The 27,872-nt window shown below is 45.6% G+C and overlaps 2 protein-coding genes across 2 annotated transcripts in view; both read right to left on the bottom strand.

Moving 5' to 3' along the window:
* Window positions 1–3,125: 3,125 nt before the first annotated feature.
* On the bottom strand, window positions 3,126–13,732 carry LOC105514014. The gene is made up of 7 exons (XM_011945108.1): window positions 13,658–13,732; window positions 12,243–12,457; window positions 11,747–11,860; window positions 8,442–8,539; window positions 7,605–7,748; window positions 6,747–6,947; window positions 3,126–3,253 (listed from the first exon to the last, which is right to left on the bottom strand). The coding sequence occupies exons 3-7, from the start codon at window positions 11,818–11,820 to the stop codon at window positions 3,126–3,128; spliced, it is 645 nt and encodes a 214-aa protein (XP_011800498.1). The 5' UTR covers window positions 11,821–11,860; window positions 12,243–12,457; window positions 13,658–13,732.
* An 11,641-nt stretch (window positions 13,733–25,373) lies between these two features.
* LOC105515307 (chromosome unknown open reading frame, human C1orf50) overlaps window positions 25,374–27,872 on the bottom strand; it is a gene marked incomplete at its 5' end in the record, with an annotated part of 11,793 nt that continues 9,294 nt past the window's right edge. The window contains 3 exons of the mRNA XM_011947088.1: window positions 25,374–25,909; window positions 26,245–26,376; window positions 27,474–27,560. Coding sequence (XP_011802478.1) covers window positions 25,724–25,909; window positions 26,245–26,376; window positions 27,474–27,560 — 405 coding nt within the window. The remainder of the gene's footprint in view (window positions 25,910–26,244; window positions 26,377–27,473; window positions 27,561–27,872) is intronic.

Here is a 27,872-nt window from a genome sequence, read left to right as displayed (position 1 = left end):
AAAAAAAAAAAAAAAAAAAAAATTTACTCAAGGGTAAAGGTTTAATAAAATTAATACTTTTTACTAGTTCATCATGTCATTCTTGAGTTTTTTGTTTTTTACTGTGAGCCTGCAGCAGTGAAAAGCACAGTAACTAGCAGTACCGTTTAGGACCACTGCCTTGATCCAAACCAGAATGTTGGGCATGTTGCCCACCATTGCTTTGCTCTATTGGCAAAAATGTCAACAGAGTGACATTTCAGTCCCAGTTTCAGGATTAAGAAAACACGGTGGCTCACGCCTGTAATCCCAGTACTTTGGGAGGCCAGGTGGATCACAAGGTCAGGAGATTGAGACCATCTTGGCTAATATGGTGAAACCACATCTCTACTAAAAATACAAAAAAAAAGAAAAAAATTCCAGGCATGGTGGCAGGCACCTGTAGTCCCAGCTACCTGGGAGGCTGAGGCAGAAGAATGGCATGAACCCAGGAGGCGGAGCTTGCAGTGAACTGAGATCATGCCACCGCACTCCAGCCTGGGCAGCAGAGTGAAACTCCATCTCAAAAAAAAAAAAAAAAAAACAGTTTTGACCCTGAAAGGGTCTCAGGAACCCTAGGGGTCCACAGACCACACTTTGAGAACTGCTGACCTAAAACCTGTGATCACCTACCTCATTGGATCGTTTAGGGGATTATGTAAAATAGTAAAATTCAAGGAATGGTTCCTGACACATAGTAAGTTATATGGTATAATATAGTAAACGTTATACATTTACTGTACATAGTAAATGTTAACTATTACTACTATTATAAATTGAAATATGTATATATGGGAAGAGAAGAAGGCTAGAGGGGACAGAAAGCCATCTAACATTTATTTAACATATTTTATATGCCATTCATTATTCTAGGTGTTTTACGTTCATCCACATAAAACATCACGGTTGTTCAATCCACAAAAGAACCCTGAAAGGAAGTAAATCCTCCATTTTACAGATAAGAAAATAGGCTTAGAGAGATTAAACGTTTTATTCAAGGTCACAGGGCTAAAAGAGTAGCAGAATTCTCAGTCACTTGATTCCTCTTATCAGACACAGGAGTAGGACTTCAGGTTAGGAAGAAGGGACTAGAAGTTGACCAGGAGGGAGATCTATACTCTCTCTCAAGTTTAGGACAAAGAGAACTGCCTAAACCCCGCTGGCTTCATGTATTCATTTGAGAAGTGCAGATTTTAAAGTCTCGGCCTCCTCCCTTGTTCCTAAGAGGAAGCCCAAGAAGAGACATTCTGTTTTAGAAAACCACTGTCTGAGGAAGTGAAGGCACTGAATGAGTAGCCTTAGTATCTGACACCCTGAAGCCCATATGGAAGTATAACTATACTCTCAGAGAGGTGCAAGGAAGCATAGATCCCTCTGTTAACCAGCTGTCAGCTGACTTATAACTATCCTAGTGTCATTAACCTACACAAAAACTGGAGGCAATTAAGTATGAATTATTGCTGTTACAATCAAGCCATAATTTACACATCCAAATGGGTATTTTACTTTTCAAAGCTGTCCTCCTGGGGGTCTGTATATTTAACTCTGCTGCTTCACTTAAAATGGACATGGAAATTCTCTTTCAGAATTGCATCTTCTTCCTTTCAACATAGTTTCAAATTTTAGAAGCAGCCACAAGTCGTTTGAGTTCAAATATGATACCTAATTTGATTTAAGTATAGAACATAATTGGCTAATCTCAAATGTTAGGTTTATGGAAAGAATTTAGTCAGTTCAGAATAAAACATGTTTTTCGCTTTTTGGGGTTGTTGAGCACCTATTTAGTCAAGCATTGTTACAGCTGCTTGGTCCTTAAGAATTTATGTGAAGACCATTTTCAAACTGGAGTTCCTAAAATGCTTTGATTAAGGGGAGCATCACATTGAAATGAATGTATAGCATTGAAGGACATCGTATTGAAATGTCTAAGCCCGTGTATATTTGTAAAATTCTTGCCACATTATAGTAACCTTGTATGTAACTTACTAGAATCCACAACTAAATCAATTCATATGCAAAGTGAACATTTCTGAGTGTCAGGCACTATGGCAGATAGCAAAAATACAAAACCTAAACTGAAGGAGATATAAAGTCATGGAACACAGGCAAATCCATCTAACTAGGAACATATGAATGATTTAACAGGAAGGCACTATCTATTCTGTTACAGCCAAATCTTACTTTGGGTTTTTATTTTTAAACATCTAATTTGAGACTAGATGTATATTTACCACATGCATTGTTCTGGAAACTTAAAAAAGTTATATCCAGGGTAGAAGGTGTTCTGGCACAGTCTCTGAGGATGGAGCAGAACCAGCCATCAATCCCTTTTACCACCATCTGGGAGGTGGAATGTCTGTCTACACTGGGGGTTCAGTGGACCTAAGTTCTCGGTGAGGTACAACTTTGCCATACAGTACTGTTTATTTCTATTTGATTTGGATTTTAGAATATGAAGTGGCATCTGAATAGCTAGAATTTAGTAGTTTCTAGCATAGGAAAGAAAATCCACACGAGATCCTGCAAGCCAGATGATGCCCAATGTATCTAATTGCTAAACAAAGCAAAAGGCAGCAGCTTTGAACTATTAAAATACAGAATGTTTAAGTGACAAAATCCTACACACATTCAAACTGGGCAACAAGAGAGTCCTGTGATTAGCTCTCCTCTCAGAGCCAGAGCCTGCAAGAGTAAGAAATGCTTCAGGAAGTCCCACCAGGCAGGGCTGAGCTCAAGGCCAATACCAGTTCTGAAGGCTGTCACTCCTTTCCAAGGGGTAGACCTTAGTAACACAGTCACCCAGTTGGTAACGGAGCTGGAACTCAAACCCAGCCCACACTGAGCTTGAGGCGGGGGGATATTCTGTTCTACATGACATAAACAAGTATTGTCCCCAAGGGAGTCAGAACCCTGAATAAACAGAAAGAAGGGAAGGTCACTGACCCTACTTTGGGTTTCTCACTTCACGGCAAGAGACATACCATATATCTAGTATAAGACAACACAGGTACACACAAAGCTTTAGTGCAGCTACACAAGGCTTGACCCGATATGCTGACACAAACCCCACAGAGGCTGGCAGGAGCTGGTAGAGCTGCTTAGCTTCCTCAGTGCTGTGGCGAAAGACAGGCTGCCTTGCCCCACAGAGCATCTGGAAAGAAGATGTATGAGAGCGACCACATCAGACAGTAAAAAGCAGACAGAGACAATGGGGAGAAAAACAGCATGACGACACCTGGAAGAAGAAAAAGTGCAGACACTCAATTTCTAGAAAGCTGTCTTCTATGCTTTCTACCCCCTGCTCTCCCGTCCCCACCCTCCCATTCTTTATTTTTCACACAGTGCTTAAGAAAGAAACAAAAAGAGACAGGAGCCCTGTCTTCAAGTTCAGTTTAATAGAGATAGGTAAGTAACTAGAGAAGTATAGCCCAATGCAGTCTCAGGTTCCATTGTGTCAAATTCACATCAGAAGTTCCAGCCAAGAATAAATCTGAATTGCCTTTGTTAGGGAAAACAAAACAAAACAAGACAAAAACCGAGAAACTCTTGTCAGGAAAGAAAAAAATCTTCCTCATTGTTTTAAATTTAACATGTGATAATGACCAATGCAATATAGTATGTATGCAGAAAAGAGTTTACATGCAGGCCTGAGACTGCTATCCTCAGAAAGGCCTTCTTGCAAGGCTGGCCCTTGGCTGATAGCTGGAAACTTGAATAGTAAACAGTTCCCTAGACCAACATAAAACTTTCCCCAACTGATAAGAGTGTCTCGCTGTTCCTGGACTGTCCGTATAAGCACAGTGGTAATACCTGCTTTCCTTCTGGGAGTCTGGAATTTTGGTGTGTGGTAGGCACAGGGTGCTGACGTGACCATCTCCTAGTAAAAACTTGGGCACTGAGTCTCTGATCAGTTTCCCTGGTAGACAACACTTCATTGTATTATCACAATTCAGTGCTGAGGAATTAAGTGCATCTCGTGTGACTCTACTGGGAGAGGACTCTCTGAAGCTTGCACCTGCTTTCCCGTGAACTTTGTCCCATGCGCCTTTTCCCTTTGCTGATTTTGCTTTGTATCCTTTTGCTGAAATCAATCTTAGCCACGAGTACAACAACAAGCTGAGTCCTGTGAGTCTTCTCAGAGGTGGTCTTGGGGACTCCCAACACAATTTGCATCTCAGATTCGCCACCAAAAGACAGAAGAGCACTCACATTTGTGGAATATCTATTTTGCACTAGACATTCTGCTAGATATGTACATTTGTTTTCATTCATACTTCACAATAATCCCGTGGTTTAGAACTAAATCTGTTTTTCTTAAGAAGAAACAGAAGTAACCCATGCAAGGTCCTGATTCAAACCCACTTCTGCTTGACTCTTAAAAACTAGACACACTGCCTCAGGGAGCTCAAAAAGAGGACAAAGAGAGTATAAGCCAATGGTATTTCCATGGGAATGATCACCACATATCCTGTAAGAGAAATCAGAACATATGATCTGATAGAAGATCGCTTCTAGGAGTAAGAAGCAGTTAAGGATATGCATGGGCATTTTGGAATACTGCATTTCAAGCATAGTCATTGATCTGTTGAGGCAAAAAGACAATAGTGAAAACCAGAGTTGTCTTGGAAAGTATGTGGCCAGCGTGTTGGCTCATGCCCGTAATCTCAGCACTTTGGGAGGCCAAGGTAGGAGGATTCCTTGAGTTCAGGAATTTCAGATCAGCCTGGACAAAACAGTGAGACACTGTCTCTACCGTATATATATGATACTGGGGTACTCTCTGTAAAAAAAAAAAAAAAAAAAATTGTATATCATAACGTCTCAGAGTGCTGGTCACAGGCCAGTTCTCAGACGTATGAAGCTCTGTGGGGTAGAAGGGACCTCAGTCTAAGAAGGCGACTGGCTGCACTCCAAATAAAAGGAATGTCCACGGAAGCCATTTTGAAATCTACCCAGTAGGGCTCTGGTATTAACTGTTGTCAAAATCCGTAAGGTGCAGTTTCCTCCTTTACTCACACAGCAGGACAATCTGAGGAAGGCTGAGGCCAACTATGTGGTTTATTTTGAGACGAGGGGGATCAGTAGTATCCACAGGAGTGAAGAACACTAAGAAATACTACTGTTATGAGATAGGAGAAGGGGAGGTGGAGGAGAAGAACGAGGCTAGAAATGGACACATCTGTACCAAAGGATTTATATCTATTATCTCATTTAATCTCAGTAATCCTGCAAAGTAGGGATTAGTGGCTTCGTTTTACAGATGAAGAAAATTGAGCTCAAAACAGTGAGGTATTAGCCCAAGTTCATACAACTAATATGTGCTAGAGTTAGAGCTTGGGCTCAGGTCTTCCTGAGAAGCTTCCAAACCCAGAAGCTTCTCACCACTGTTCTGCCTCTGCCACCTAAGGCGTAGGAGGAGCCAGCTCCTGGAACTTGGATAGGGCTGTCGGTGCTAATGTTACAAAAGGTAGAAACCTTAAGAGAAAGGTCAGGATGAAACCAAAGACCCTATAAACTATAGTGGACTCACACAGGAATAATGGAAGGAACTCTGTATCCCACAGATGTTTGTCTTGTTTACAGGAGCACATTTTAAGAGAAGAAAAGCTGATATTCCTTAAAGGAAGCCCTAAATCAGGGGAAGCTCTAGGGAGACTTCTGCAAGGCATCAGTGTGACCAGGAACTCAGGGCCTGGAACCCAGTGCTCAGTTACTTCAACCCCAACCCTAAGAGTCATCCATGTCTCCTCCTCCTTCCTTAATGTCAATTCTATTTCCAACATTTATCTCAAATCCATTCACTTCTCTTTATCTCCACTGCCACCATCACCTCTCATCTGAACAAAAAGTTTGTTTTCCTACTTACATTCTCAGGCCTACAATCTATTCTCCACATTGCAGTCAAAGTGATCATTGAAAACTGCTGCTCCAGCCATACCAGTTCCCTGCATAAATCCCTTTAGAAGCTCCTCATTTGCCTTTGGTCTCAAATCCCAAATCCTGCCAGGTCTGCTCACCTCATGGCCTCAGTCTTTGTCACTGGCTGCCTCAGCAAGTTTCAGCCACATTGCTCCACTAATGTGTCCAGCCCCTGTGGCCTCAAAGCCATCACAACTGTTCCTCTTCCCGAACCTCCTGAACCTCCCCATCCCCACCTGGCCACTCCTCTTGTAGGTCTCACTTAAATGACACCTGCTTAAGGATCCTTTCCTTCCCTTCAGATCATCCCAGCCTGAAGTAGGTCACCCTCTGACACTCTCTCAGAGCACCATGCACTTGCATAATACATACAGTAAAACTCTATGTTTCTAGTTATTTCTGCCATTATTTGGTATCTGTCTCCCCTGTGATCAGGCTCTAGATTCAGAGGCAGGGACTGTTTGCCTAGTCTACTAATTTGATTTCCAGTACCTGGCACACGGGGGGTGCTTCCTAAATCTCTTTTGAACTTACTAACATTTAGCAAATAGATACTGAGCTCCTACCATGTGATTGACACACTTCTAGGCACTGGGGATTATATTAATAGCATGAATAAAAGAGAGTCCTCTATTGGGGGTAGGTTTAGTGTTTATAGACAATAAGAAAACTAGTAAATATGTCAGATGATCATCAGTTCTATGGGGAAAAATAAAGCAGAACAAGGGAGATAGAAAAATGCTGGGGTGAGGTACAGTGGCAATAAGCAACAGTGATAACAAATGGGCCATAGTGACATTTTCACTCACCTCCCATATAAACCATTTTTTTCCAGTTCTCAGACTCCAGGATTTTGTCATATGGATAGTAGCTCTGGTCCATCATGAAGAGAATCATGAGTGAGGCCATGCAGCAGAGGATGAACCTGTTGCCTTTGGTCAGAAGGGAGGTGGAAGCCAAGATGCAGGAAGCATAGGGGCAGGGTAGACCCTTGTATGTGGAGGGGACTCCTGCCGGGAAGAACGCTGGAGATTAGCTGCTTCCCTCTGCTCTAAAGATACCAAAATGAAGCAGGCCCCTCTCTCTTTGGGTATTCCCCTACCCGGGATACAATATTCCCTTAAACCCAAAGGCAGTGGCAGGCTGAAAATCATTTATTCACAAAGATGATGCATGGGTTTTACATTGGGTTTCCAAGGGAAAGCAGACAGCCAGCTAGGACCAGGGTGTGCCCTGGCTCCTAGGAAGTCTCTGCTTTGAGACCTGCTAGTCTAAGTCCTGTGCTGTATCTGCTCTCCCTCACTTTGTGACCTTAGGCAAGACAATTTTTCTTACTGGAGCATGGTTTCTCCATCTGTTTTGAGGAACTAGAATACAACTTCCAGTTCTAGTCCAAGAATCAGTGTGCTCCATCCAAATGTCACAGGTCATGCATTGAGAAAGAGGTACAGCTGCTCCAAGAAACAAAAGCCCTTGCCTCCCAGCCCAGGGCTCTGCCAACGCAGCCTGCAGCCTTCAATGAGCATGAAGCATGGGGCATGCAAGGAGGAAGGAAGAGGAGCTCCAAAAAAGGAGTCAGTAACTGCACCCCAGGCTTCTGGCATCTGACAGCTCCCCATTCTGTGCTCCCCTGCCCTCTGTTCTAAGGCAACCTTGGTTCCACTCACCAGGTGAATAAAAGCACAAGTGGAAAGAAGCAGCTGACACATAGATGATGGCCAGGATCCCACTCAGAAGTCCATCCACGCCTAGGAGCAGAGCGGAGGCCAGGCCGAAGGTGGTGAAGACGGCAAAGTCATTCAGCTCGGCTCCTGCCCCAGAGGGCCCAAAGTTAGAAGAACTTATACTCCCACATCTTGCACCTTAGCCCCCCTCTAGTAGGGGAGCTGGGGTAGTGACAAGAGGGGTCCCAAGGTCCCAGAAAGCAACAGCTGCTCCCCTGGGGCAATCTGTAGATCAAAGACTGGGATCTCCTCCTGGCTCTGCCTTGCGCTGGCCAGTGGCCCTGGGCAAGTATTTCCCTCTCAGATCTTAGCTTTCCCATCCCTTAACATGCAAGGGTTGGACTACAATCAGATACAAACTGATACGCTGTGGGACTTTTTTCAAGCTAAATCTTACATGGAAGCATTTTACTGTATTTTAAACCAGCTGCTCTGCTGGTTTAATTTTCATCTCCTCTCTGCCAACCTCCTCTCACCCCACCCCTACCCACTTCCACTCCAATACCTGGATGGGTCCAGAACAGGGAAGCAGGGCAGATGAGAAAACTGAAAGCCAGGACAGGACTGCCCAAAGGTCAATAAGTGAGCCAGCAGAGGAGGCGGAGCTGGACTGCGGGGCTCTCGAACTCCTGCTCCAGCAGCTGCTGCTGCTCTCAGTGGGGGTGTGAACAGGGGTGGATGCCTGATGAAGGCCTACGGGATGTTAGAGGATGGACGAAGGGGTGACCCCAGATAGATGCTACTGGGGACAAGGATTAGGGGCCTGGGGCCTGAACTCACCCCATTTGGAGCAGATGTTGATGTGGCTGGTCATTGCCCTGACTGCCATGTCCAACAGGAAGCTGACCAGGAGCATCCAGGAAGCATAGTGGCATTTCCTAAAGTGCAGGCCAACAAGCCCAAATGGGGAAGCACTTTCGCAGTCTCCACTGGAGACTCTCCCCCGCCCCCATTAGCATATTAGTATACACTGATATACTTCCTACATACCTCCCACACTTGCACACATACACACATCCCTTCATGTCCTCCACACTCACATCCTTTAGATATATGCTGCTTTTCACACCACACATGCACACACACATGCCTACATCCCTCACAAACTCAATCTACAGTCTTAAAGGGGTGCCCCAAACCCCCTAGAACATCACTAAGATCCCTTCCAACTCTAACTTCCAGGCATTTTTGATGGCACAGGGGACCTAGGTTCTAGCCCAGCCTCTGCCACCATCTTTCTATGAATTATTAGCTAAATCACTACCCCATCTCTAGGCTTGTTCCCCCATCTGTAAAATGAGGAGTGTGTGCTAAATGATCTGTTTAATAGATACAAACCTATTCAGATGACCTGTCTCTCCTTGTGTGAGTTTTGGTAACTTATGTCTTTTTTTGTTTTGAGACAGAGTCTCGCTCTGTTGCCCAGGCTGGAGTGCAGTGGTGTGATCTCGGCTCACTGCAAGCTCTGCGTCCAGGGTTCACGCCATTCTCCTGCCTCAGCCTCCCAAGTAGCTGGGACTACAGGTGCCCGCCACCACACCCGGCTAATTTTTTGTATTTTTAGTAGAGACGGGGTTTCGCCGTGTTAGCCAGGATGGTCTTGATCTCCTGACCTCATGATCCACCCGCCTTGGTCTCCTAAAGTGCTGTGATTACAGGCGTGAGCCACCACGCCCGGCAACTTATGTCTTTTAAGGGATTGATTATTTTCAGCTACGATATCAAATTTGTGGGCAGAGGCTTGTTCATAGCATTCCTTTATTATACTTTTAATGTCTGTGGAATCAGTAGTAATGACCCTTGTTTTATTTCTGATATTGATAATTTCTGTCTTTTCATTTTTTTAACTTGGTTAGCTTGGCTAGATGTTTATCGATTTTATTGATCTCAAAGAACCAGCTTTTGGTTTCATTGATTTTTCTCTATTAATTTCTTGTTTTCAATTTCTTTGATTGCCACTCTAATTTTTATTTTATTTTTTGAGATGGAGTCCCTCTGCTGCCCAGGCTGGAATGCAGTGGTGCGATCTCCGCTCACTGCAACCTCTGCCTCCCAGGTTCGAGCGATTCTCCTGCCTCAGCCTCCCAAGTAGCTGAGATTACAGGTATGTGCCACCACACCCGGCTAATTTTTGTATTTTTAGTAGAGATGGTGTTTCACCATGTTGGTCAGGCTGGTCTTGAACTCCTGACCTCAAGTGATCCACCTGCTTCAGCTTCCCAAAGTGCTGGAACTACAGGCATGAGCCACTGCACCCAGCCTAACTTTTACTTTTTACTTTTTACTTTTTATGCTTACTTTGGATTTAGTTTGCTTTTCTTTTTCTAGTTTCCTAAGGTTAAAGCTTAAATTATGGATTTTAAATCTTTCTTTTTTTGAATATATGCATTCAATGAAATAAATTTCCCTCAAAGCAAAGCACTGCTTTCCCTGCATCCTGTAAGTTTTGATAAATCGTGTTTTCATTTTTTTAGTTCAAAACATTTTTAATGTTTCATGAGACTTCTTCTTTTATCCATGTGTCATTAAGAAGTGTGTTGTTTAATCTCCATATATTTCAGGATTTTTTCAGCTATCTTTCTGTTATTGACTTCTAGTTCATTTCCATGTGGTCTGAGAGTATGCTTCTTTTAAATTTGTTAAGGTATGTTTTATGGCCCAGAATGTGATGTGTCCAAGTGAGCTGGAGAAGAATGTGTACTCTGCATGGTTAGACGAAGTACTCTATGGATGTCCATTTTATCCAGGTGGGCAACGGTGCTGCTGACTTCAACCATGTCTTTGCTGATTTTCCGCCTGCTGGATCTGTCAGTTTCTGATAGAGGGGTGTGGAAATCTCCAGCCTTGATAGTGGACTCATCAATTTGTCCTTGCAGTTCTACTAGTTTTTGTCTCATGTATTTTGATGCTTTAAATTATTTCCATGAGCTCTTTCAGACCCCATATTCTTGATTCTGTGCCTCCATCCAGCACCTGTCCCCAGGTCCCTCTAAAAGCTGCCACCACAGCTCCAAGCAAACCTGCCCTGAGAGGCCCATTCTCAAGTCTGCACCCTGATTGCAATGCTTAGGCAGCCCAGAAGAAGCAAAGGGCCTGACCTAGACCTCAGCTGTCTCCAAACAACCACAGCATTTCCTTTGTTTAGACCCAGTCCTGTGTATCTAAAGGGGACTGAAGCTAAATAAAAATACTCAGGGCACCATTATGGCAAAAAAACAACACTCCCAGATAATTAGGCTGAACTAAGAAGATAAAAGTTTTCTGGGCTGGGCACAGTGGCTCACGTTTGTAATCCCAGCACTTTGGGAGGCCTAGGCAGGTGGATCACTTGAGCCCAGGTGTTTGAGACCAGCCTGGGCAATATAGTGAGACCTCATCTCTAAAAAAAAAAAAAAACAAAAAAAGTTTCTTTAAAAAAGAGATTTTCTGCTGTAGGTGTGCCCTACTTTATTATATTCAAAAAACCAAGACTTTAGAGAATCACAAAAATTTCCAGCTGCAAGGGAGCTTAAACATCATCAGGTAAAGTCATCTTATTTTATGGATGAGAAACAAATCCAAAGAGAAGTCACTTGCTGATGGTTATAGACAATCGAGTAGATTAAGAGGATGTTACCTGCATCATAAAGGATTTATCTTTAAAGGACTGATATCTCAAAAACATTGAAATGGGATTCAACTTACAGAAATAGAATTTGCTTACAACGTTTTGGGGGAACATATGCATGTCTCGGACCTTCCAAAACAGTGCTAATTTCAAATATTCTGCCAGGTCGTATGATCTAAGAATTAGAAAATATGAACTGTGGCCTACCCAAAGATTGTATAAATCTTTACAATTTATACAGGCCACCAGAACAGAATCTCTTGACTTTCTCATAAAAACCATTTAGACTGCCACAGCTGGAATGAACTGGTACAGTTGAGTCTGGGATCTTGGCCCTTTGACTCCTAAGCCACTGCACTTTCCCCGGGTACACTGTGGACTCCTGTGCCTCAGTGCCTGCTGTCTAGACTCTCCCTCTCCTTCCCTCATGCCACTGGCTCCAGCTCTTGGCTAAGAGCTTGCTGGGCCCCAGACCTACCTGCTGAAGTTGAAGATGATGGAGAAGAGCCCCAGGACCATGTTGGCCAGAGATAAGGCATTGGTAACATCCATCCAGGAAACCTCATTTATCTGGGAATGGCTCTGGTCATGGCTCAGGAAGAAACTGGTACCCTTACCTGGGGTCCAAGAGAGAGGGGCAAAGGGTTCCCAAGGTCAGGGAGTCCCAGAAGAGGCTCCCAGGGACCTGTTCCACTAGACCTCATCCCAAAATGGCACCCTCCCTACATTCGGTTTCACTGGCTGGACTAGACTAAGGGAGACAGGAGGTAGATGAAGGAGACTCAGGAGGTGAAGACAAAGGTGCTGAGGATCCAGCGTCTTGCAAAAGCTCAATAGCAGAGTGGGTGAGCTCAATAGCAGAGTGGGTGAGCTCAATAGCAGAGTGGGTGAACCAACACAAGCATAGTTTCCACTCCCTCTCTGGCTGCACCTTTGCCCTGCAGCGCAGACATCCCTCCAGTCCATATGCCGACCATCCTGGAGCACCATGGCCCAGAATGCAGGGGATATGGGCCCTTCTCCCATCTGAGAGGTGGGCCCTTGTCACTGACCAAGGGTTGGCCTGAGAGAAGTAGTGCCAGGAAGTCCTGTTGTCCCACAGTCCAAGCTCACTCCTCCTGAAGCACAGGGCTGCAGCAGAGGTGCCTTAAGGTCCTGGTTCTGACAGGCCCCAATCAGAACAGCAGGCCTACTTCCCACAAGGGAAGAGACAACAGATTAAAAATGAATGTGTAGCCGGACGCGGTGGCTCATGCCTGTAATCCCAGCACTTTGGGAGGCCAAGGCAGGTGGATCACCTGAGGCCAGAAATTCGAGACCAGCCTGGCCAACATGTTGAAACCCTGTCTCTACTAAATATACAAAAATTAGCTGGGTGTGGTGGTGCACGCCTGTAATCCCAGCTACTCAGGAGGCTGAGGCAGGAGAATCGCTTGAACCTGGGAGGCAGAGGTTGCAGTGAGCCGAGATCACACCACTGCACTCCAGCCTGGGTGACTGAGTGAGACTCTGTCTCAGAAAAAAAAAAAAGAATGTGTACAACACTGAATAGTTCACAAAGATCGTTTCACCATGTTCTCATTCCTGTGTCTGCTTCTCAGAGCCTGACAACCTCAGGAGATGGTGCTAGAATTCTCCCCTATTTTACGAATGAGGAAACTACGATTAAAAGAAAGGAAGATATTTGCTCAAAGTCACACAGTAAGTAGAACCAAATCCCATCTGATTCTAAATCTGGTGTTTCTTCTGCTGGGGGCATAGATTTCAGTAGGAGGAGGTGTGTGGGATGTGGCAGTGAGGGAGCTCGATGGCCAGGCCTGCGAGACAGCAGCAGCCTCCCTGTGTGTGTGGGACTGTCCAGCCTAGGTCCCACAGCACTCCCAGTCTCTCCCAGTCTCTCCCACAACAGGGAATTGGCTGGCCCTGCCCATCTTCACAGCCTGTCTTATCTCTGCTTTTACTCTAAGACCACATTTGTACACCTTACACATAATCTACTTGTGCAACTGAGTCTCTTGAAGAAAGAGCCCCATTCCTCCTCAAAACTGAGAAGCCCCACTGATTGGGGCAAATGTATCAGCCACAAATAGATCCTGCACTTGAGTAAAATAAACAAGCTTCAAGATGTTCCCAGATCTGTCTTCTCATTTAATCCTCACCCATTTCAGAGGTGAGGATTAATCTCACCTCCAGCTCTGCCTCCATCCAGCCCCTCTGTTCAGCCCCAGGCCCATCTGGTCTGGACAAGAGCTGAGACAAACCATAGTCCTTTCTCATTAACCTGCCACAAAGATGCCAGCAGCTGGGAGGGCTGACTTGGAGTTTGGGACTAGAGTTTATCAGGGCAGCACTGCTGGGCTCACTGCCTCAGTGGGCCAGCCTCACTCACCAAAGGAGATCAGTAGCTACATGGCCAGAGCCACTGAGATTCCTAAGACCTTCTTATGCCAGAGCTCCTCCAAACCTAAGACAGGAAGCAATGCAAGCCAGGGAAATCTGGGAGGGGAAGGGGACAGAGGACTTGCTGCATACTCCCTCCCCGTGAACCTGCTGTAGTGGTCTCTCCTGGGTCTCTGGGCTGACCCCAGCAAGATCAAACATCCCAGTATCTGCTGCTCAGAGTCAGTTAGCAGGTGCCCAGGGTCTGTCTACCAGGTGTCAAGCATTGCTGCTGCCTCTGTGCTCCTTTACAGCTGGTTAATATTTAATTAATGGTCAATTGTCTACTATATTGTCTCTTTCGTTATCTCCTCCATTCACAAACCACTTTCACATTTAGGACTTCCACTGGCCCTGTGAGCACTGTCAGGCAAGGGTTCTTATCCCTACTTTCCAGGTAAAGCAAGGAAGACTCAGAGATAGGAATAACCCAGCTCAAGGTGACACCAGAAGTGGCAGAACAAAACTTACAATTTTACCTTAAGTGTTCTTTCCCCTGTGCTCTGCTGTCTACCAACCAATAGGACTGAGCATTGTATTGGTTATATGCTCTGCCTGAGTTGGGTGCTGGTAGAAACCTTGGTCCCTGCCATCACAGAGTTTACAACCTATCCAAGGAAATGAGTCTTTTGCATACATGTGGAGGCTTAGACTATTCATAGTGGTACCTTATCTTACAGATGGGGAAACTGAGGTTTCAGGAGAGTTAAGTGACTTGTCCAGTAAATGGTGGAGCCAGGATTTGATTTGGGTCTCCTCTTTCCCAATTAAATGCTGTTTGCAGCAGAATGCACAGGTTCCAGGCGTGAAAGGATGTGGAACCGAGAATAAGGGCTATAGTAGACAACAGAAATAAGGAACCACCCACCATTCATTCAGCAAATGTTTGGCCAGGGGCAAGATGTGGTGCCTGGTGCTTGGGACACAGAGAAGATTAAGACCAAGGGACACAGTTTAGCCGCAGTACCTAACCCTGCACAGAAAAGAGGCGACCAGGCTACTAAGGGAGCACTGTAAAGGGGCTCAGCCTGCCAGGAGGTGAGAAGGCTCCCAGGAGGGGTGAGGCCTGAGGCTTGGCATAGCACCAGACTGCAGGTGATCTGGTCACTCCCCAGCTTTTTGAATGCCCTCAGGATGGGATCCAACTCCTGTGTTTGGTATGCCACCCCTGCTCAGCTCTCCCAGCTTCCTCTCAGTCCTCCCCGCCCTTCTCAGAACCTCTCTTTGGTCTTGGGTTGGGTAGTGCTCCTCTTTGGGAAGCCCCTCTGACATCCCCCACCCCTGCCTCAAGCATGTTAGGTGTCCCTCATCTGTATGCTTTCGTCTTCTTGTGCTTACCATGTGACACTTGGCACTCTGTTTTGGCAGAGTTTTGGCACCACCTACCCTGGGGTTCCTATAAGGGATGGAATTTGGGTGCTGGCCGAGGTCCCTGTGCCCAGTATGAGGCCTGACAATAGAAGTTGTTCTGTGTTTGTTAAATTAACATCACAGGTCACTCTGGTGCTTCCCCAAGGCCCTCTGGTTGCACCAAATTTATTGACCCCCCATCTAACCCTGCCCAATGTGGCCTCCAAGAAGCCTTCTCAGATGAACGCCCAACAGTCCAGCCCCTTCCACATATCCAACAACTACCCAGTTCTTATGATCTTCTACTTACTCATTTTTTAAAATGCTGTTTATTTATTGCTGATGGCTGCTCTGTGTCAGGCCTCGTGTGTGAGGGGATGGGAAGAAGAACAAGAGCCAGGCCGCACCCTCCAGCAGCTCAGTCTGGTAGAGGAGGCAGCTGTGTGTAGGGACAAGTGTAATGTTGGACAAGGGGATGTGCCAGCTGTTGTGGAGAGACTAAGTCTGGGGTGGGGCAGAGGAAGGTTCCACTCCTGTGGTGACATTTTTCAGGGTCTCTAAGGATGAACAAAGAATTAGGAGGGGGATTCTTGGCCCAGGGAATGAGCCGCAGGTGCGGAAGCACGATGAGGAGGCTGGATCCCTGGATCCTGGAAGAGAGGGGTGACCAGAGATGACACTGGCAGGTAGGCTGCAGGGGGTGGTCGTGCAGACGTGACCTTGAGTGGCAGCCCGTGGCGCGGACTGTGGTGTTCAGTAAGGGAGCAGAGTCTTGGTCAGACACGGGCAGGGAGCGCAGGGCGACTCTGAGGGGACAAACTACAGAAAAGGAAACCGGCCAGGAGACGACGGGGGATGAGGGGGGAAGGGCGGGGAAAGGGGAGCATGGACATGAGGAGGAGAAAAGCAGGGCTGTGATAGTGGTGCTGGAGAGGAGGGGAGAGTTGAGTATGGCTCTGAGGTTTCTGACTGAGTGGCGGGGCGGCGCCTCCGCGGAGTGAAATCATCCAGGCGGAGCTCTCCAGCAGGTGACACGCGTGGCACAGACACGGCAACGCCGCTCATGCCAGTTCCAGACCCTCTCCCCTCCCAGCCCCCCTCCTTTCCTGGAGGCTGGAAACCGTCCCTGGCCTCTGGGGACGAGACGTGGTCCCCTGGCCCACTCTGGCTGTCCCAAGGCTGCCCAGGCCCGGCTCCAGCCGCTACGACACCGGGAAGATGGAGCCGGGCTGGTCGCCAACAGCACCCGGGCAGCGGCACTTCTCGTCCCTTCCACGCGGCCGCGGAGACTTACCTGGGGGCTCACCCTGGGGACAAGGCATTCCTACTTGGGATGGTGGTCCGCCCTCCTGCCCCATTTCCTCTGCGGTGGAAGGGGCCAGCCCTGAAGAGGAGAGCCTCTCGCTCCCACCCTGGCTCTTAGCTCACAATCCCCAGAGCAGGGGAGGGGTTGCGGGTCTGTAGACAGGGAGAAGGGCCTCAGTTTCCAGGGGAGCCCAGGTCTTGTAGTAGGCGCGGCGGGGAATGGAGGAGTCCCGGGGGAGTGGACGTCTCCTCTACCTGGGTGAGGCTGGGAAGGCTTCATGGTGGAGACGGCAGCCCAGGCGCGTGGGCCTGGAGTGGGGCGGGAAGTGTGCTGGGGAGGCGAGGCTGTGCCGGGATGCTGGGCCCAGCCTCTGCGGGGCCCCTAGAGGGTAAGCTCCACGCGGGCAGGTCTGCTTGTACGTTTGCTTCGCTGCTGTTGCTGTGCCTATAAGAAGGGCATAGGCACATAGGAGTACTATTTGGATGAATGACAAGCTAAGGAATTTGCACTCAATTCCTGAAGAAAAGTTTTTAAGTAGGAAGGTGACATGGTCAGGTTGTTTCAGGAAGACTAACCTGGCAGCCATTGTGGAGGAAGGATCTGCAATCCTGCAGGCCAGGAGGCGGATGAGCAACAGACGGGATGGGAAGGAGCCCCCTCAGGAGCCCAAGTGAGATAGACTCCCAGGGGTGAGAGCAGCGAGAGGGAGGGGATAAGAGCTTCTCAGAGGTGACTATCTTTGGCAGTTGGGCTGACAGAGTGCTACAGAAAGAAACTTTTTGGTATTGGGTAAGGATTTCAGGCACCGGTTCTCAGATAGGGCCCCATCCTCACCAGCCCACTGGAAGGGACACTAGAGCAGGGATCACTGTGAGGACCCCACAGGAGAATATAAAAGGGCAAGGGAGCTAGGAGGTCAAGTGATACTTTGCCTCTCCTTGCAGCCAGCCCGGGAAAGAGGAGTGCAAGACCGAGCATGTTCTGAGGGGAACACCAGGCAGCAAGTGCTGGGCTACATGTTGTACAGATATTCTCATCATCTCACTGGAACTTCTCAGCTACCCTGAGGTTAGTGTTAGCATTCCCGTCCTACAGAAGAGGATATAGGGGATCAGACAGCTGATTCTGCTGGAGAATACACCATTAATAATTAGTGGAGCTGAGACCTGAAAACAGCGATACCAAAGTCAGACCTAGGGTGTGTGAGAAACCAGGTGGACGTGACAAAAAGTGTGCTACACACCCCAGTCTGAGTCAGGCCAGCTTCCTTTGATCATCTATGTGTTTCTCTTCATTGCTCCCTGCCATGTGGCCCATTAAAGTGGCAAATTAGCCTGGTGCAGTGGCTCACGCCTATAATCCCAGCACTTTGGGAGGCTGGGGCAGGCAGATCACGAGATCAGATCAAAACCATCCTAGCCAACATGGTGAAACCCCCTCTCTACTAAAAATACAAAAATTAGCTGGGCGTGGTGGTGCGTGCCTGTAGTCCCAGCTACTTGGGAGGCTGAGGCAGGAGAATTGCTTGAACTCAGGAGGCAGAGGCTGCAGTGAGCCAAGAGTGCATCACTGCACTCTAGCCTGGGCAACAAAGCAAGACTCTATATCGAGAAAAAAAAAGAATGGCAAATTAAAAATTGTAGCATAATGATTATACCAGCTTACCTTTAAAGCAAGTTTACATTCCAGCGCTAACACTTACCAGATGTATAAATGTGAACAAGTTACTTTTTCTGAACCTGTTTCCTAATCTGTAAAATGGGATTGTTGTCAGAATTAAATGAGATTATATGCTTGGCACAGAGTAGAAGCTCAATTATTAGCATTATTAATCTAAGGATAGGATCATATATCTGTTAGCCTGGACATCCCCAAAGTTTCCTTCAGGAGAGGGGAAGGAAGCAGGGTAGCTGAGAAAGATACCCCTTACCAGAAGTTTCTAGCTTTCCTCATTCTGGATCTCACAGGAAGTACAGAACAGGAACAGTAAGTTAGGCTACTTACACTTGTGCTAACACGGTAGCCAGCAGCCACAAGTGGCTACTGAGCACTTGAAAGGTGGCTAGTCTGAATGAGATGTGCTGTAAGTATAAAATACATACCAAAGTTTGAATACTTAGTTTAAAAAAGAATGTAAAATAATTTTTTTTTAGTAATTTGTTGAAATGCTAATAGTTTGGATATGCTGGGTTAGATAAAATGTATTTATTTATTTATTGAGACAGGGTCTGACTCTGCCACTCAGGTTGGAATGCAGTGACATGATCATAGCTCAAAGCAGCCTTGACCTCCTGGGTTCAAGCAATCCTCCCACCTCAGCCTTCCAAGTAGCCGGGACTACAGGCACACGCCACCATGCCTGGCTAATGTTTGTATTTTTTGTAGAGATGAGAGCTCCCTATGTTGGCCAGGCTCGTCTTGAACTCTTAGACTCAAGCGATCCTCCTGTCTCAGAGTTCCAAACTGCTGAGATTATAGGCATGAGCCACTGCACCCTGTAATAAAATGTATTCTTAAAGTTAATTTCACTTTTTACTTTCTGATGTAGCTACTGAAAAAATTTAGATCACACATGTGGCTCACATTATACTTCTATTAACTGCATTGACTTGGATCCTTTGCAGGATATAGGTACAGAGCTACAGATATCCATCCATTGATTTACTTGATTTATTCTTTTTTTTTTTTTTTTTGAAGTGGAGTCTCACTCTGTCACCTAGGCTGGTGTGCAGTGGAGCAATCTTGGCTCACTACAACCTCCGCCTCCCAGGTTCAAGCAATTCTTGTGCCTCAGTCTCCTGAGTAGCCGGGATTACAGGTGCCCGCCACCACACTTGACTAATTTTTATATGTTTAGTAGAGATGGGGGTTTCACCATGGTGGCCAGGCTGGTCTCAAACTCCTGACCTCAAATGATCTGCCTGCCTTGGCCTCCCAAAGTGCTGGGATGACAGGCATGAGCTACCATGCCTGGCCCACTTACTTATTCATTATTAAGAGTATTTATCATGCGCCAGGCACTATTTTAGATGCTAGAGACAGCAGGAAACAAGACAAAGACAGTCTCTGTCCTCACAGAACTTATAATCACAGAACTTATAAACAGAAGCAAAACACACATCATTTCTGGTTGTGCTAAGTGCTGTGGAAAACAAAGCAGAATCAGAACCACTTTAATGTGAGAAGGGTTGGTATTTCTGATAGGGTAATCAGGGAAGTGGTTTTTCAGCAAGGACCTAAAGGATGAGAAGACACAAACCTGCAAAGATCTTGGAGGCAATGCTCCAAGCAGATGAGACAGCAAATGCAAATGAGCAGCAATGAGCTTGGTGTGTGGGAAGAACAGCAAGGTCAGCAAAGCAGGAACATGCTGAGTCCTGAGAGTGGCAGATCACATAGAATCTAGGGAAGAAATGAGAAACTCTGGGATTTTTTTTTTAACAGAGGTGTGATCTGGTTTGTAGTTTTAAAAGATGATGTTGACAATCTCTGTGGAAGCAGGGAGACAAGTTAGGAATTACTGCATTGTCCAGGCTGGACATGTTGGTGGCTTGGACTAAGGGGGAAACGGGTGAGGAGAAGAGAAGCAGTCACATTTGGGATACATTTTGAAGGCAGAGCTGGGACTGCTGACTGGTATGGGGAGAACAAGAAGAATCAAGAATACTTGGGTTCTTGGCTGCTACAACAATGTGAGACAGGTGCTGATGGAAAGAGGTGGTGAAACAGGTTTTGGGGATGAACTCAAGAGTTTAGATTTGGACACGTTAAATTTGTAATGACTACAAGTCAAGTGGAGATAGCAAGTAAGGCTGCTGGACAAACAAGTGTGCATGAAACTTGGGGACTGATGAGGGCTGGAGGTATGTATGCGAGTCAGCAGTGTGTGGACAGCATTTGAAGCCTGGGGAATGGATAAGACAACTTAGTAGAGATAAAGAGGAGAGGGCCACAAACTTGGCCTCAGAATGTAGATGTCAGGAAGAGGAGGATCAGGACACAGAAAAGGTACAGTCAGTGAAGTAGAGAAAAGCAGGAGATGATAATAGTATAAATCAAAATGAAGAAAAAAGCTTTCAAGTACGGACTGCTCCACTCAATCAAAAGCTGTTTAAGACTACAGAAATGAAATTTTTCCAGGCACATTGTAGTTCCCTCCTCCCAAGCTCCAGCTCCTTAAAGTTCTATATCCAGGCTTTAATGCCAGAGATATGGGCTCAATTGCTTATAAGTTGTGTAAGTTGTATGACCTTAAATAAGTTACTTAACTTCTCTATGCCTTGATATACATCCTCTACATACCTTGATATACATCCTCTACATACCTATCACTAAACGCTCAGGTGAACTACTCCGGTAGTATCTCACATAAACATCTTATTCTGCTTGAGGCCAGGAATTTGAGACTAGCCTGGGCAACATGGCCAGTCCTCATCTCTACAAAAAAAATTTTTTAATTAGCTGGACGTATTGGTGCATACCTGTATTCCTAGCTACTTGGGAGGCTAAGGCAGGAGGATCGCTTGAGCCCAGGGGTTCAAGGCTGCAGTAAGCTATGATTAAGCCACTGCTCTCCAGCCTGAGTAACACAGTGAGACTGTCTCAAAACAAAAACAAAAACAAAAACACCTTATTTTATCACTTTTGTGATTTAACTTTTTTTTTTTTTTTTGAGGCAGAGTCTCGCTTTGTCGCCCAGGCTGGAGTGCAGTGGCACGATCTCGGCTCACTGCAAACTCCACCTCCCGGGTTCACGCCATTCTCCTGCCTCAGCCTCCAGAGTAGCTGGGACTACAAGCGCCCGCCACCACGCCCGGCTAATTTTTTTTATATTTTTAGTAGAGACGGGGTTTCACCGTGTTAGCCAGGATGGTCTCGATCTCCTGACCTTGTGATCCGCCCACCTCGGCTTCCCAAAGTGCTGGGATTACGGGCTTGAGCCACCGCACCCGGCCGATTTAACTTCTTTATAGCTCTATAGTGAAATCCTTTATGACTGTCTTAATTGGCCCAAACAGGATTAAGGTTATGGTCAGACTCAAACAGGACTGTGTCTGACCTCTACCACTTCCCATCTGCATAACCATGGGCCAGTTTCAAAATCTCTGAGATGCTCCTGCTCTGTAATATAAGAATACTATATACCTCATCGATGGTGGGTTATGTGAAGATTAAAAGAGATAATGGATACACTTAGCAGAATAAAGGCTCACTAGACAGTACTTATCATCTTTATATCTGTAACACTAATACTCTTCATGTTTGTGGACTGATAACTTGAGAAAGCCAGCTCTCCTTTCCTCCTTCCAGAGCACTAGGGTGGAGAAAGGGAGCTACAGTCAGCTGTTACACCCAGTAACTTGGAAAGGGCCAACGAGGTGGATTATCAATATCACAGAATATCACTGATTATTCTGGAAAATAACAGGGATGTCCTCCTCCTCCTGCAAATTTTGTTGAGTGGATCCCCACTATTCATTGCAGACACTCAAGCCAGAAATGCTTGAATTCAAGCATCATCTAAGAGTCTTTCCTCTCATCCCTCTGACATTTTATTAACAAGATGGCAATTGATTGTACTTTCAATGCGCCATGCTTCATCAAATGTAAGATGCTATCTGTTTTGATCCTTTTATGTAGCTCTAAGAAAGAAAAAAATGCCACTTAAACTGTGACATGCCACTGACTTTTAGAAGTGTCCAGGTTTGAGATACCAAAATGGTGGGGGGAGAAGTACACCTTGCAATTGGTGAAATACAGGCCCTCTCATTCTACCACTGCTTAGTTCAGACTCCCATCATCCCTTGCCTTGATTAGGGATGGAAGCTCCTGTCTTCCCTCTACCCAGCCTCTGCTGGCAAAATGATGTTTCTAACAGCCAATATTACCAATCTACCCAAATCCTTCCATTAGTTCTTCTCCCATAGCCCCCAGTCCATATTCTCCTGTTTAACTGGCTGCAATTCCCTACATGTCATATCACTTCTAGTCAATGTCCCTTCCATGTTATTTTTTGTCTGGAATGTTTTTTCCTTCCCCTCTTCATCTATCTCCTAGCTTTTAGACACAAGGATTTTCTAGCTGGGACATATCTCACTCCACCCCTCCTTGTGGCCAGGACTGCTTTGGTTGATATGGCTTAAATGGATGTCCCTTTCTTCATTCACAAATAAACTCCATCCAAAAATGAACCCAACCCCAACCCCCAAAAGACAAACTTCCTATGAAAGGGTAATTGGAGCCTCCAGAAAGTTCTAACTTGTATGGTTTTCACACCAAGCAGGCATCAGCTCCTCCAAGAGTCTTCCCAAATTCTCCATGCTCAATAAGGAACCCCTCCCCGGAGCTCCACAGTATTCCACACGTACTTCTATCACACCCCTTCTTAGAGCATCTTGGAGTTGTTAACTTGTTTCCTTCCCTACTATACTGTGAGCTCCTTGGAAATAGTGATTTCTTATTCAGCTCTATTATTCCCCAGAACCTGGAACTTAGAAGACACTTCATAGTAATGAAATTATCAGGTGAATGGATGGATGGGTAAATGAAAAGTGATTACTGTATATAATCACTGGGTCCTAGTTTCCCATTCTGAGGTGCCCCAAATCACCTCACATTGCCACTAGCCCTTCCCAAGTGTGGTAACTGGCTTAACCAGGAAAGAGCAATGCCACCCCTTGGTGGTCAGTGCAGGGAGTACATCTTACTGAACAAAAGGAAGTTTCTCTCTTTTCAATCACTGCTGTCCCGCTCTTGAGGTTAGGAAATGTCAAGAGTGAGGGAGATTTGCATTTTCAAATGATCAAGCTGATGACTGCATGCAGAATGGATTGGAGAGGGGATAGAGGAGGAAGCAGGAATGCCAGCTGGGAGGTTGTCTTGTCAGAGTTGAGAGTTAAGTGCAGATCTGTGACTTTGACACCATCACAGTTAACCACTTTGTAATATTGCCTTTTTTACCCAGAACTTTCCTTTCTTCTTCTCAACTGAGCCCTGTGGCAGATAGATTCTAGGATCTGTTCAATGATTCAGTGATGTCTGCCTTCTGGTATACATGCCTTTGTATAACTCCCTCCCTTGAATATGGGCTGGCCTAGTGACTTGCTTCCAACCAACAGATTACAGCAAAGATGATGAAATGTCACCTCTATGAGACTATAACTTCCATCTGGCTAGCAGACTCTAATCTTTGCTTACTTTGCTTAAGAAAGCTGCCATGTTGTAGAGGCTCGTGTGGCAAGAAGTGAGGGCAACCTCCAGCCAACAGTCAGCTAGTGGAACCCCTGAAGCCAGCAACCCTTGAGGGTTGTCAACAAGCCCGGTCCGGTGGCTCAAGCATCAGCACTTTGGGAGGCTGAGGCAGGTGGATCCATGAGGTCAAGAGATCGAGACCTCCTGGCCAACATGGTGAAATCCTGTCTCTACTAAAAATATAAAAAATTAGCTGGGCATGGTGGCGTGTGCTTGCAATGCCAGCTATTTGGCAGGAGAATCGCTTGAACCAGGAGGCGGAGGTTGCAGTAAGCTGAGATTGAGCCACTGCACTCAGGCCTGGCAACACAGTGAGACTGTCTCAAAAAACAAAAAAAAAAAAAAGAAAAGAAATTCTGCTAACAATATAAGTGAGCTTGGGAGCAGATCCTTCCCCAGTCAGGCCTTTAAATGAGAACAGCCCTGACCAATAACTTGATTTCAGCCTTACAGGGTTTCAGAGAAACCGTGAAGCACAGGACCCAATGAAATGATGCCTGAACTCCCAACCTATAAGCTCTGAAATAAATGGGTGTTGCTTTAAACCATTAGGTTTGTAGTAATTTGTTTATCTGATAACTAATGAAGTACCTATTCAAAATGTGTCATCATCATGCAGGTGTGAACCTTCTGAAAACCTGGGAAACTTTCTGTAGTCAGACTCCACTACTGTACTACTAATGAACCTTCTGAAAACCTGGGAAACTTTCTGTAGTCAGACTCCACTACTGTACTACTAATGTCTCTTCCCTCCAACTCTGCAGCACCCCAGCAAAAGACCTCTGCAGCTGGGTCCAAAGAACATTCCCATGTAAACCGAGCGACCAAGTGTCATCTGAGTGAGCTTGTTAGATTCTAGCCCCATCCTGTGCGAGGCCTTAAGTGGACCATTTACAGCTCACAAGAAATGCAGTTTATGAGGACAGACCATGAATAATGGGGAGGGGGGAGGGTATTACCAAGCAGATCAGCATAAGGAACATCCATTCCCAGAGAGAAACTTGGGCAATTGTCAGCTCAAGGACACATCTCTCCGTCCTTTTACAGCATATTGCAATAGATTATAGCCATGCTAAATAATCCATAAACTTAGCTAATTCCACCAAACAGACAGGAAAGAAGGTAGAGTCCTACAACAGCCTAGTCAGAATAAGAACTACAGTAATTTTGCCAAAGGCCCTTAAGTTCTTGAATAATTCTTGTCAAAATGAATTTCAATCTGAGTTAACTCACAGTCAACAATTTGGCTGTTTTTCTTGTTCCTCACTCTACTGCCATACTCTCTTCCACAGTATTTTTAAGTAGTCATTTAAATGGGTTTGTTCTGCTGCAGGTGGCTGAGCCTGGGAGCTCCTCCTTGGGAGACTACACAGTGGATTCTATAATGATTAGTGGCAGCATCCAACGTCTCTTCCAAGTCTAAAATTTGTGAGTTTCAAAGTTGACTCTCCCCAAACCTGGCCTTTGCTGCTGCCTCAGATTCTCATTCACTCTAGCAAGGCAGCGAGGCAAAAGGGGCAAGACAAACCTCATCAACAGCACAGCAATCCCAGAATCACACACTCTCTGGTCCAGCCAAGCCAAGTGGTTTTTTTTTTTGGGGGGGGGGGGGCGGGTTTTAATCACCCTCCATTACCCAACATTCTCATTCCCAGATGAATTTTAAACTGGAGTTGCACCAACTGTGAGACAGCCTCAACCCCAATGTTAAATACTACCAGTTATTTAAAAAAAAAAAAAAAGACTGAAAACAGTTCTCTCTGGAAAACGATCCACCAACCTTTTTATGGGAAGAAGAAAGTCTTCTCTAACACTTTAACTTAAGGGAAGAAGTGATGGAGAGGAAGAAGGAAAGTACATTGGCCAATACTCTGAAACTGACTGACTTGGGTATCTGTGGTCCAGAAAGGATCCCGAAAGACAGTGACTCTGTCTCAATGATTATTACCATCCCAATTAAAAGTCATAATGACAGCATTTACATTCACACAGGGTCTCTTTCCAAGAAGTCTGTGATTCACCTACATGTCCTCAATTCTCAAGATAACAATGGGGTCAACAAGGAGGTGACAGCCGGGTCCTGTGAGAGCTGTTTGTCAGAGCCCACTCTCAGTGAGTCAGTCCCTGGAAGTTGGGTTCAGTGCATGGAGGCAGGGCCACTGACTGGCTTAGCAACTTGTCCATCATGCCGATTTTAGCATCTTGCTTCTCAATGTCCTCATACGGAGTCCAGGACAAGTCATGCTGTAGCTTGTAGGCACCAAGGAAGTCATGTGGACAACTTGTCCCCCATTCCTAGAGAAGGCAAAGGAGGCAGTTCCCATCAGGGTGGGTGGTAAACAAACTGAGCTCATTTCCTAATTATGCCACAATCTCTTTTTGGCTTTTCACTTCATACCAGTCAGAACAATCTTTGGAAAGCAGTTACCTTACACATCAGATCCCTCCCTTGAGAAAATGAGTGAAATAATTTAAGCACAGTTATATGTTTTATAGTCATGTCTGGGCTCACATCACCCCCAGTTTTCTAAGAAACCATATACCAATCCCCATGTCTACATTTTCACACATATACCAAGAATTTCTCAGAGGCTGGAGTAGATTTTTGGGCAAACAATGTATGTTCTTACCTTTGGAGAAATGATGGAAAAATACTGCTGACCACTCTCCCGTTTATAGAGGTAGTAAATGTTGCCAGGTTTTTTCACCATATTACAAGCTACATGGTGCAGGTCGGCATCTCTGTGAGCATCTTCCAGTACCTATGAATCACAGATATGTAACGAATTAGGTATTGGAGATAACGGGCACCCATATTCAGTGATCATCCCAATTAAAATTTGGAAACCGTTCAGTGCTTAGGATCTTGGTCCTCAGTAGCAATGAATCACTTTTAAGATCCAGATAACTCAGAAGAAACAAAAATTAGACTATGCTGCTATGCTGTAAAAAAGGCTTTAAAAAACTGTATTTCAAGCCAGGCACAGTGATTCATGCCTGTAATCCTAGCACTTTGGGAGGCCATGGCAGGCGGATCACTTGAACTCAGGAGACCAGCTTGGGCAATATGGCAAAACCCTGTCTCTACTAAAAATACAAAAAATTAGCCAGGTATGGTGGCATATGCCTGTACTCCCAACTACTTGGGAGGCTGAGGCAAGAGGATCACTTCAGCCCAGGGGGCAGAGGTTACAGTGAGCTGAGACGGCACCACTGCAGTCCAGCCTGGGTGATACAATGATACCCTATCTCAAAAAAAAAAAAAAAAAAAGATATTTCAAAATGTTGAGCATTAATGACTCCAGGTAATTTTTAAGTTTCTTTCCTATTTTTCTGTGCTAAGTACATTTCTTTTATAAGTGAAAACATATTCCCCTGTTAAAATGCTTTATCTCATGAAAACTTCTCCTGGAAAAAACAAAACAAGGGAGGCCGAGGCAGGCGGATCACCTGAGGTCAGGAGTTCAAGACAGGCCTGGCCAACATGGCGAAACTCCATCTCTGCTAAAAATACAAAAGTTAGCAGGGTGTGGTGGTGGGCACCTGTAATCCCAGCTACTTGGGAGGCTGAGACAGGAGAATCGCTTGAACCCGGGAGGCGGAGGCTGAAGTAAGCTGAGACCACGCCACTACACTCCAGCCTGGGCAACAAGAGCAAAACTCTGTCTCAAAAACAAACAAACAAACAAACAAAAACTTATACTTAACCTCTTAAGCTTATTCCTTCTATTTTACTCAACACCTCTACATTTCTAGGAGGTACTAAAGACATAAAAAGTCACAATGATTATAAACAAGTTCAGCCAATCCTGAGAACTAAATAAAGAAAATGAAAGCCTGTCTAACAGTCATTCCTTACCTTCCTGGCTTGTTCCTGCAAATGTTGGATTTGCTCAGCTATGACTGCCAGCTTGTTGGTGGCATTTGCTCGGATGAATTCATCAGCCTACAGGTGAGAGAAAACTAAACTGTGGGTTGAAAGAAGAAAAGACTTCTATGATGTTCTTTTCTGGATCCCAGTGAAGAGGGTTATGTTAATATTTTGCTTCTGCCTAAAATATTTTTCCCATTCTCTCCACTGCCCCATAGCCTCCCATTCATCCCGAGGCCCCACTCAGATAGCACTGTCATGAGAAGGCCACCCTGACATGACTCCACACCACGGTTAAGTGCTCTTTTTTTTTGAGACGGAGTCTTGCTCTGTCGCCCCGGCTGGAGTGCAATGGCCGGATCTCAGCTCACTGCAAGCTCCGCCTCC

The sequence above is a fragment of the Colobus angolensis genome, unplaced genomic scaffold (assembly GCF_000951035.1).
Source record: "Colobus angolensis palliatus isolate OR3802 unplaced genomic scaffold, Cang.pa_1.0 Scaffold106, whole genome shotgun sequence".
Lineage (NCBI taxonomy): Eukaryota > Metazoa > Chordata > Mammalia > Primates > Cercopithecidae > Colobus > Colobus angolensis.
This window is presented reverse-complemented; position numbering and strand designations above follow the sequence as displayed.

Excerpts from the sequence above, each read along its gene's own strand:
- LOC105514014 (XM_011945108.1), bottom strand. The coding sequence starts at position 11,820 with ATGGATGTTACCAATGCCTTATCTCTGGCCAACATGGTCCTGGGGCTC. Across the intron at positions 7,749-8,441 it reads CAACATCTGCTCCAAATGGG|GAGCCGAGCTGAATGACTTT; the intron begins GTGAGTTCAGGC and ends CCTCTGGGGCAG. Across the intron at positions 6,948-7,604 it reads CTTGTGCTTTTATTCACCTG|GAGTCCCCTCCACATACAAG; the intron begins GTGAGTGGAACC and ends TCTTCCCGGCAG.